This window comes from Eriocheir sinensis, chromosome 70, assembly GCF_024679095.1.
Source record: "Eriocheir sinensis breed Jianghai 21 chromosome 70, ASM2467909v1, whole genome shotgun sequence".
Taxonomy (NCBI): domain Eukaryota; kingdom Metazoa; phylum Arthropoda; class Malacostraca; order Decapoda; family Varunidae; genus Eriocheir; species Eriocheir sinensis.
Window position 1 is genome coordinate 1,650,481 of NC_066578.1, and position 11,398 is coordinate 1,661,878.

General features: G+C 47.7%; 1 protein-coding gene across 2 annotated transcripts in view; it reads left to right on the plus strand.

The window, feature by feature from the left end:
* The first annotated feature begins 537 nt into the window (after positions 1-537).
* LOC126988706 (retinoic acid receptor RXR-gamma-like) overlaps positions 538-11,398 on the plus strand; it is a 91,389-nt gene continuing 80,528 nt past the window's right edge. For both annotated transcript variants that reach the window (XM_050847062.1, XM_050847063.1), the window contains exon 1: positions 538-1,295. In XM_050847062.1, the coding sequence (XP_050703019.1) occupies positions 593-1,295 (703 nt within the window). In that variant the 5' untranslated portion in view covers positions 538-592. The remainder of the gene's footprint in view (positions 1,296-11,398) is intronic.

An 11,398-nucleotide genomic window follows, 5' to 3' on the forward strand; every position in this document is an offset into this window, starting at 1 on the left:
TCTGGGCGCAGGTTCCTGAGGCGACATCCAAAGAAATCAGCTCCTCCTCTTGACTCTATTGAATGCTGGGGGCGGGGAGGGGGCGGGAGGGCAGGGAAGGGGAAGGGAGGTGTTCGGGTGGCCAGGAGTGAGGGTGGTGGTCGGGGGGGGCAGGAGGAGAGGCATCGGGAAGTAGGAATAGAAGGGGGGAGGAGTGGAGAGAGAGAGAGAGAGAGAGAGAGAGAGAGAGAGAGAGAGAGAGATGTGAGGGGGGGGGGGGTAGGGGGGAGCCTAGACCTGCCGGGGACCAAAGTTGTTGATTGTTTCAGAGCGAGTGTGGCGCGATCAATATCAATCTCTGTGAAGTGCCACTTTCCATACATCAGGCGCCGTCCAATCAGCAGGCGCGTAGAGGCCTTAGCCCCGCCCTATTGGCTGATTCTGGTTCGCCGCGGCCAATCAGCGCGCGTCTTGGGCTAAGAGCCACGTGATAGGACTTAAGCCCGCCAGAGATCACCAGTCAAACGTCCTTCTTCAAAAATGGGTGTGGTCGCGTCTTGAGCCTCTCGGCGCCTCGTTATCGGCCTCCTAGGCTGGCCTCTACCTCCGGAAAATGGTGTCGTGGCCGGCGAGGGTGACGGGTGAGTCCTGGCGGGGGCGGGGCGTCTTGACAGAGGAGGAGTCAAGTGGGGCGACGCGCCGGCGACACCCCACCGACCAACCTTTGACGCCGCACTCGCCCGCCCGCCCGCTGCACGCCCGCACGCGGCCCCGCACCTTCCTCTGTCGCCAACTCTGTTCCCGCTCAGGCCGCGGCGCCTCGCTGCGAGTAGGTGGTGAGGCTGCCGCCGCCCGTCACGAGAGAGGAGCCGAGCATCGCCGCGGAGGCCAGCCGGTGCCGGCGTGTGCAGGCGAGGCGCTCAAGACAACCGCCAGCATTGATCCCCGGCGGGCGGCGCCTCCCTCCGGCCACACGGGCGCTGCCACACCGCCCCTGGAGGCTGTGGAGGCCGCCCGCATCACCCCGCCGCCTCGCCAGGCCGCCCACGACACTCCCCCGCCCTCCCTTGTGACCCGCGAGGCCACCCGCGAAACTCACCTGCCCGTGGGCGGCGGCGGAGGCGGCGGCGGCGGCGAACGCGGGTGGACTCGCTGGTGGGAGGGCGGCGGCCAGGACGCCAAGCTTGAAGCCAAAGCTGAGGTCACCAAAATGGAATCTGGCCGAAAGTCCGACGAGGAAGCCGGCGCTGATGAGCGCCCGTCGTCAGTGGGAGAAGTGAAGCCCCGCCCGCGGCCCCTGCTGCACCCCGCCGACGGTGAGTACTGCAGCCTGGCGGCACCGCCCTGTGCGGGTCGCTCGCTCTTGTCCACTTACTTATTGTCACAAACACTTTCCTTAACATCCTCACGCGGCGCACCGCGTCGCCACTAAACCCTGTCGCTGTCAGACCCCGGACGGTGTGCCCCACGTATCCCAGCGGTCCAGGCACCCGCCGGGCCACGTCCCCAAGGCGCCGTACATTATCCCTCTCCTTGTTCTGTTCGCCACACTCGTATACGACTCTCCTGCAAACATACCATCTCCCTGTCAGATCCTGTCGTGCCAGACTGTCCTCGTCAGACCATATTCCAGCCTAACGCTTTTCACAGTTGTTGGGTTTTTTTCATCGTATTCTGGCCAGCCAGCCAGACTAAGTCTTATACAATGACACCCTGCGTCCACCATACTCTGTCCTCGCCAGAGCCAATCTCCACCAGATCCCCGCCTCACCCAGCCAGACCTGTACTGCTTCCCGTCACACCTAACAGGCCATGTCTCCGTCACCAAAGCCCCACCTCCAGACAGTTCCGGCAAGCATTCCTGCCTCTCTCACCTCTCTTTTCATGCAAGCTTCTCCCAAACACCTCGTGGCCTTCCTTTTGTTCGATGCGCCGCAGGTTCTCCCAAACCCCGCCTGGCCCCGCCCAGCGTCCCTCCCTCCCGTGCCCTGCGGCAGACACCGCGGTGAAGCCCGGATTGATCAAAGTTTAGATAATGTCTCGTCTCTTCTCCTCCACTGTTTTACCTGCATATTACAGTAAAGTTGGGGGCATACGCTGTAGCTGAGGGTGGCCTCGGTGTTTATATCCGTCACATTGGCCCTTGAGCCTGTGGCGGGGAAGAGCCTGTTACCCCGGGAAGCAAGGCATTTGTGACATCCGGGTTACCATTGATCGACCGGCCCGAAAGACAGGATTGACAGCTACATGTGTAATTTATTTGTGACGCGACGGTTCGCACTCGGCGTTTCTTGCCGCCGCTGCACTCACCTGCTGCCCGAGAGCTGGGGGAAGACGTTTCATTTCACTTCTTATCGTTGTGGCAAATGTAGTGAAAATAGTAGCAGCGGGAGTAGTGGTAGAATTTTTCGTTGTAGAAGTAGTAGCAGCAGTGCGATGCAGTGAGAATCGAAATGAAGGTGTACAGAGAAATCGAAACGCCATCGAGCCCGCGTGGCGCACCTGGCGACCCTCCGAACACACGCACGGGCGGAGACGCGTTGTCGTGCTCTTCTTTTTCTTATTATTTTTTTTGTTATAGAATATTATTGTTACTGTTATTATTATTATTATTATTATTATTATTATTATTATTATTATTATTATTATTATTATTGGCATTTTTATTGTTATTTATCGTGATAATAATATAAAAAAAAGCCGCGACAACAGTAACAAAATAAGAACTAGCAACATAGTATCGAGGACAACAGTAATATTCGATCAACAGAAAAGCAGTTACTATATATATATATGTATACTGATATTGCCGCAAGTTCTGTACTACAGTATACCTCCACTTCACAAGCTCATGCCCAATGGTCTTCTAAAACATACCTTCTAACTAATACACGCTCTTAACACCTGAAAAGAAATGACTAGGGCGCTGGTGTTTGGCCTCGCCCTGAACAGCAGCCGACACATTTTTATATCAGCGCCTGTTCTCGTTGATGCCTCACGTCCGCCTTTCACAACTCCACGAACCTAAAATTCTGAGTAATTGAAGCTGTGGCTGTTGGTCTTCAGCCGACTGAGGGAGGGGAATGAGTTAGCCTAGGAGAGTTTGAACGCCGACACTCCCCGCAGAACTTTCCAGCGTCAAGCGGGCGTACTCCGTGTCGGCCTGAGTGTTGTTGTGGAGTACACGACACCCGCACCCCTCACAACAACAACAACAACAACAACAACTACTAATACTAATACTAATACTAATACTAATGCTACTACTACTACTACTACTACTACTACTACTACTACTACTACTACTACTACTACTACTATTTGCTGTGTAAGTGCTTTTAACACTACTACTAATAGTATTAATGGTAATTATGATCATGAGAAAAATATTATCAGTGGCGATAATAGCGATAATAATAATGAGGAAGGAGATAATAACACTAAAATTAATGAGGATGATAATAACTAATATTATTAATAATAATAACAATAATTATAATATTAATAATAGTGATAATAATAATAATAATAAAATAATAGTTTATTGTTATTACCATTTTTATTATTAACTATTATCATTGTTATTATTATTTCTATCATTACTATTATTGGTCATGAAAAAGACAGGCTCAGTGTTACCCTGCGCTGGAATCGAACCAGTGCGTTGGCGCCGCTGGGTGGTGAGGCAGACCGCGGCGCCAACGCCTTGGGTCGAATCCGGTGGTAGGTAACGTTACTATTATTATTATTATTATTATTATTATTATTATTATTATTATTATTATTATTATTGTCATTATTATTATTATTATTATTATTATTATTATTATTATTATTATTATTATTATTATTATTATTATTATTATTATTATTATTATTATTATTATTATTATTATTATTATTATTATTATTATAATTACTATTATTATTATTATCTTTATCATTATATCGTCACCCTCAATACCGACATCGGCAGGAGTTATTTCTCGAATAGAGTGGTTCGCCACTGGAACAGCCTCCCTGCATAAGTGGTGTGCTCAGAGACCATCAACTCATTCAAGAAACGCATTGATCGCCACTTTGCTGCAACGGGTGTGAACTGAACGTTCCCAAGAGTAGGTACACAAGTGCTTTAATCCTTCCCTGCAAGCCACTCCTATGGCAAACGGATTGATTAAATCATTGAAAGCAGGCAGCTTAGTAATGAGCCAACAGGCTCTCTGCTGCCTGTAAGTCCATGTTTCCATGTTTCATAAAAAAAAAATCGCCTAAGTCATTTTCAGAGATTTCCAGGTTTTTGTCTAGATCAATTTTTCAACATGTGACGCCCATTTCTGTATAGTTGCCTTGGTCATTCAGGGTTTGAGTGTTCTAGAATTGGCCTTTTCATTTCTGCCTAAATCTTAAGACAAATGTGATAATGACAGTTTTTTTTATGATTTCCTGAAGAGTAGAAAATAATGACTTAGGCGGTTTGTTTACGAAGGTAACGATATATTGACTTACTTTTCATTAATAAATATTTTTATCATTATTTTGAGTATTTGAAATAATATCATTATTGTCATTTCTTTTTCTTCCGCTTCCATGGAGCTTAGTTTCATATGATCCATTTTCGTGATCTCAAACCATATATTTGTTTTCAAGTGCCCGGGTGTTCATCTCGCGTCTATTGTTATAGATGTGTGTGTGTGTGTGTGTGTGTGTGTGTGTGTGTGTGTGTGTGTGTGTGTGTGTGTGTGTGTGTGTGTGTGTGTGTGTGTCAAGGGGTCTTTGATCGTCCTCTAAGGCTTAATCATGTCATCTTTCCGTCTTTTATGTTAAATCGTCGATAAATTGTTCCTTAGTGGAAGGCGTGAACACAGTGCAGCGAATACGTTTTTTCAAAACGTTTGATTTGTTTTCAGTTTTCCACACACGCGCGGACGCATTTGTTTCCGAAACAAATCAAGACTCGGATGCGACTAATCGTCTTTTGTGTGTGAAGGAAACGTCCATTATTTTTTCCCTCTCTCTATATCTTTTTTCATTTGTTTCAATTTTTTACATTCAGATGAATATTTGTTCGTTTACCTTTTGTAGCTCGTTTTGTGTATGCATGCATGTGTCTGTGTGTGTGTGTGTGTGTATGTGTGTGCGTGTGCGTGTGTGTGTGTCTGTGTGTGTGCACGCGCGCGACCGTGTGTTCGTGCGTGGCTCTTTCGATATGTCACAGTTTCGGTCCTGTCGGCTGATCCGCTGAATATTAGTGGTGGTGATTGGTAGGGATTGGCGGTGATTGGTAGTGGCGGCGGGAGCAGGGCGGGGCGGGGCGGGGCGGGACCGACGCTAAGTGATGCTGGCGGGGACGACGGCGGCGACGACGAGGAGGAGGAGGACGACCGTTGATTGGCCGTGGTGGCGGGAGATGAGAGGCCGCGCGGCGATCACGGCCAAATTGGGAGCAGATATGATGATGGCGGCGCGGCAAGGCGTAATGTGGAGGGATGCTGTGATGTTAGGTGGAGCTGGTGGTGCGGTGTGATGTGGAGGGGTGTGGAGTGGAGGGTCGTGGAAAAGCGTAATGTGGAGGGATGCTGTGATGTTAGGTGGAGCTGGTGGTGCGGTGTGATGTGGAGGGGTGTGGAGTGGAGCGTCGTGGAGAGGTGTAATGTGGAGGGATGCTGTGATGTTAGGTGGAGCTGGTGGTGCGGTGTAATGTGGAGGGGTGTGGAGTGGAGCGTCGTGGAGAGGCGTAATGTGGAGGGATGAGGCGAGGTTAGGTGGAGCTGGTGGTGCGGTGTGATGTGGAAGGGTGTGGAGAGAGGGGCGGTGTGGAGTGGAGGGTCATGGAAAGGCGAAATGTGGACGGATGCGGCGAGGTTAGGTGGAGCTGGTGGAGCGCTGTGATGTGGAGGGGTGTGGAGAGAGAGGGGGGCGTTGCGGTGTAGACTGTAGAGGGTGGTAGCAGATATGGTGACGGTGCCGCGGTGTGCTGTGGTGTGTTTGAAGGTCTTGTGATGCTGGTTGTGTGGTAGTGTAATGTGATTTCGCGGGAGTGTGGAAATGGGGTGGAGGTGATGTGGTGTGGAGGGCGGGGGCGGTGTGGTGTAGAGGACATTGTGTGTTTGAGGCTAATGTGGGGGAGGGTGCATGTGATGTATTGGGGCGTGGAAAAGGGGGTTGGAGGCGTGGAATAGAGGCTGATATATATTTGTATGTGTTTGAGGCTATTATGGGGGGGGGGGGTGCATGTGATGTGTTGGGGGGTGGAAAGGGGGGTGGAGGCGTGGAATAGAGGTTGGTGTATATTATGCCGTGTTTGTGGCTAAGGTGGCGCTGTGCAGGGCTCGTATACAGTATGGTACACGAAATACATACTGTAATTCGTCCCAACTGGAATGTATCGTTCTGCTTTTTCTTGTTATATCTCTTTCGCACTAGTCCTAACATATTCCGAACCTTTTAAAAATCATATCAAAAGGGATAGAACACAATACCCATCGCAATAGTTATCCGATTGTCTCTCACGGTGTCTGATCCTGGAATGAGAAGTTTCAAAAGGGAGAGTGCATGTGTAATTCATTTGCTGTTTGTACCTTCCTGCACGGAGCTACAAACTCGTGTCTCCCGGATCTAAGGGGCTTGGGTTTTCATCCTTGGGTTATCCTCCTTTGGCGGTGCCGGACCACCACTCCGGGGAGGGTCACAATCCCCGACTTACCCTCGGCGTCCATTCACTGCTGGAGGACAGGTGCACGGCTGGAGGAGATTGCCCATCCGTCTCCACTCCGTCTTGGAATCGAACACAGAATCTCCCGGGGTTGATCCATGCGTGCTAACCACTGCTGTACAGAGAAGCATACGTCACACACACACACACACACACACACACACACACACACACACACACACGCGTGTGTGTAATAATAATAATAATTAAAGGTTTAATAATGAAAGGTATACACACACACACACACACACACACACACACACACACACAGAGCAGTGGTTAACGAGCTCGCCTCACAACCAAAAGATGCCAGGTTTGATTTCCTGGTGCAGCTGAGACAAATGGGCAGTCTACGTTCACCTATAGCTCTGTTCACCCCACAAAGAATGGGTACCGGTTGGGTATCGGGGGTTTTATTCAATCTCCCAAATACCATGTGTGTGTGTGTGTGTGTGTGTGTGTGTGTGTGTGTGTGTGTGTAATTCACCACGCTCTGGTCGCGAGCTGGACTCGTCATCGCCAGGAAGCACTGTCCCGATTAAAGCAAGGCTCAATAAAATCGATATCTGGGTACTGCCGAGGCTTCCACACACCACACACCCCATTCTCCTTGCTCAAGGGGGGACAGTAACCTCCCCTTCTCAGCGGAAAAATCCTGGCTTGAGCGGAGTTCGAAGCTCCGCCTGGCAGGCCGCGAAGTCTGCATTCCAGCGCAGAGCTTTAGCCACTGAGCTATCGGAGCTATGTGTGTGTGTGTGTGTGTGTGTGTGTGTGTGTGTGTGTTATGAGTCATGATAGGCCTACACCCCTTCCCCTGCCCGCCAAGTAAGCCTGACCCTCACATGAATATGCCAGAGAGCAAACAGACAGCGCCATGTGGCAAGGTTACACTGAAGCAGTCATCGGAGCAGAGAGAGTACGCTGACATCAGACGGAGGTGAAAGACGTTGGGAGCGGCCTTTGTCTTACACTGGACTACTAATGGCTGAAGATGATGAATGTGAGGCCAGGCTTCCGTTCTGACAACCTGCTCGTCAATCCCCATGCACGGGTCAGTACAAGTGCCAAAATATCGTCGCACTTTCGTACCTAATAGTGCTTTGCTCGACAATTCGTACCATAGTATCGTATACCGTACATTATCCTCTCTGACAATCCTCCGTACCTTCATTCCGTACCTCAATGTTCTCTGCTCGACAGTTCGTACCGTAATATCGTACCGTACATTATTCTCTCTGGCAATCGTACCGTACCTTCATTCCGTACCGCATAGTTCTTTGCTCGACAATTCGTACCATAGTATCGTATACCGTACATTATTCTCTCTGGCAATCGTACCGTACCTTCATTACGCACCTCATTAATCTTTGCTCGACAATTCGTACCATAATATCGTACCGTACATTATTCTCTCTGACAATCGTACCGTACCTTCATTACGTACCGCATAGTTCTTTGCTCGACAATTCGTACCGTAATATCGTACCGTACATTATTCTCTCTGACAATCGTACCGTACCTTCATTACGTACCTCATTATTCTTTGCTCGACAATTCATACCGCGATATCGTACCGTACCTTCATTCCGTACCGCATTGTTCTTTGCTCGACAGTTCGTACCATAATATCGTACCGTATACATTATTCTCTCTGGCAATCGTACCGTACCTTCGTTCCGTACCGCATAGTTCCAAATGAAGTTGTAATGTGGTGGTTAACTTCACTAAACACAACATCTTTTTTTTTTTTTTTTTACATCAAGTGAGGCAGCTCAAGGGCAAATATAAAACAAAAAAAGCAACAAAAATGACCACCAGGCGCTGCTCCGATACAAGAAAACAGAACGGGAGGTCAGAAGAGAGGTCAAATTCGGGTGGAAGAGAGGTCAAATTCGGGTGGAAGAGGGGTCAATTTTGGGTGGAAGAGAGGTCAATTTTGGGTGGAAGAGGGGTCAATTTGTGGTGGAAGAGAGGTCAATTTCGGGTGGAAGAGAGGTCAAATTCAGGTGGAAGAGAGGTCAAATTCAGGTGGAAGAGAGGTCAAATTCAGGTGGAAGAGAGGTCAAATTCAGGTGGAAGAGAGGTCAAATTCAGGTGGAAGAGAGGTCAAATTCGGGTGGAAGAGAGGTCAAATTCGGGTGGAAGAGAGGTCAAATTCGGGTGGAAGAGAGGTCAAATTCGGGTGGAAGAGAGGTCAAATTCGGGTGGAAGAGAGGTCAAATTTGGGTGGAAGAGAAGTCAAATTCTGGTGGAAGAGAGGTCAAATTCGGGTGGAAGAGAGGTCAAATTCAGGTGGAAGATAGGTCAGATTCAGGTGGAAGAGAGGTCACATTCGGGTGGAGAGCAGCGTTCACAAATTATCGTACTCATGGCGTTGCATTCTCGTAGTGTTTGATCGATACCTATTGCAGAAAAGTACGAAAATCACCAATATTTAACAGTTTCAACGATAACTTTAATAAACCATCGTCATTTGTGTAGGTACGAGAGTCTGGGGGCCTAGGAATGATTGATATGATGCTCAGTCCGATAACTTGAACGCTGGTGGAGAAGCGTCTTGATACTCTCAATTAGCTACCTAGCCAAAGAAAAAGCAACATTCAACACAACACACAAAACAAACACAAACGCCAAAAACTCAACAAACGCACCCACACACATCACGAGACCACATCCCATCCCGCCACATCATCGAATTAAAACCAAGAACGATGAACCATCAATGAGTCAAACTGTAACTCTCTTCTGCTTCATCCTTTCTGCCTTTCCTTTCCTTTAATACCATCTTCCCTTCCCCCACTCTGCCTTAAAAATGTGGTGTAGTGTCGTGGGCTGTTGTGGTGTGGTTTGGTGGAATGCTGTGTGTCGTGATGTGGGTGTAACGTTAAGTGGATGCCGTTATAATGTGGAGGAGTGGTGGAAGTTTCGGTATGTAGTGGATATAGCATGGTGGATATCGTAGTGGTTGTGAAGTTGAGATGTTGTTAGTGTGATGACGTGCAGTTGTGGTGGTGGTTGTTGCGACGTGGTGTGGTATAGATGTGGTGTACTGTGGCCGAAGATAACGGGAGTGGTGTGGCAGTGCAGAATTAGTGTGGTGGAGCGGATTGTGGTATGGATTTTAAGGTATTAATAGTGGTTCAGTAGTGTAATGTTCTGATGGTGGTGGTTGTGATTGGGTGTGGTAGGGTGTGGCGTATTATGGTCAAAGGTCACGGTAGAGATGTGGCAATTCGGTATTAATGTGGTGTGGCAGAGTGTGGTGTGTATTTCAAGGTATTAACAGGGGTGCTTGAGTATACAGGGATCTGGTGATGGTGACGGAGTGGTGTGGTAGGATGTGGCGTATTATGGTCAATGGTAACGGTAGAGATGTGGCAACTCAGAATGGGTATGGTGGAGTATAGTGTGGCTTTCAAGGTATTAACAATGGTGCTTTAGTATATTGGGATCTGGTGGTGGTGGTGGCGGTGTGGTTGGAATAGCGATGTGGCAAAGCAGTGTAGTAGTTTGGCTATGTGGAATATGGTGTAAATTTCAATATATTTTTATAGTGCACGGTTCAGTAATGTGGTGCTGTGATGGTGGTGGCGGCGGAGGGGCTGACATGAAGGGAAGGTACCAGTGCGTGTTGCCTCAGCGCGCATATCTGTAACTTGACTTGCGCGTAGGCCATGGAAGTGATATGCGCCACGGAGTCTAAAATTCGGGCCGATGCACAAGATCATAGGAAGGGGAAGGATATTTGTTGATGTTGTAGTTGTTATTACTGTTGTTCTCACCAGTTGATGTTTCGTTACTTTTGTTGTTATTTTTATTATTATTGGTTTTGTTATTAGTGTTATTACTATTATTATTTCTTTGTTATTATGTTGTCAGTATTAGAATTATTACTGTTATTATTTCAAGGTAATCGTGAGAGTTTGAAAATATAGAATAAATTTAAAAATACTATATCTGAACACACACACACACACACACACACACACACACACACGGCTCGGCACACACATGTACATCTGGACATATGTAAACACGGGTGCCATAAATTGACCTATGTAATGACGCCCCACATGTGAGCTAGCACACTTGTCAGGCCATGTAAACACACACACACACACACACACACACACACACACACACACACACACACACACACACACACACCTGCGCACACACCCTCCCACACACACCCTCCCACACACACACACAGCCCATGAAGCACCTTAGTTCGGGCTTGACACATAAGGGCGCGTGGGTCAGACAGTCAGGCGGCGGCGGGCAATATTTCTAGGTCTTCAATTTTTTTTCGTTTTCTTTCCTTCTCTTTCTTTCTTTTATTCATTCTGTTTCGGTCTTTTCTTTTTTCTTTTCAGTTTTTCTTCTGATTTAGTTTCATCATTCTCTTCCTTTCATTCTCTCTTCCTTTCTTTCCTTCATTCTGGTTCTTCTTTTTTTTTCTTCTGCTTTACTTTCATCATTCATTCATCATTCTCTTTTCCTTTCTTTCCTTCATTCTAGTTTGTTCTTTTTTACTTTACAAGCTCTCTCCAACTTACTTTCATTTTTCCGTTTTTTTCTTGTTTTCTTCTTTATTTCGTGTTTAATAATTCCCTTTCTGTAGTTTCGTCTTTCTCTCTCTCCTTTTCCTTCCTTCTATTTCGTCTTAAGTACTTCGTTATTTTTGCCTTTTTCTGTTATATATCT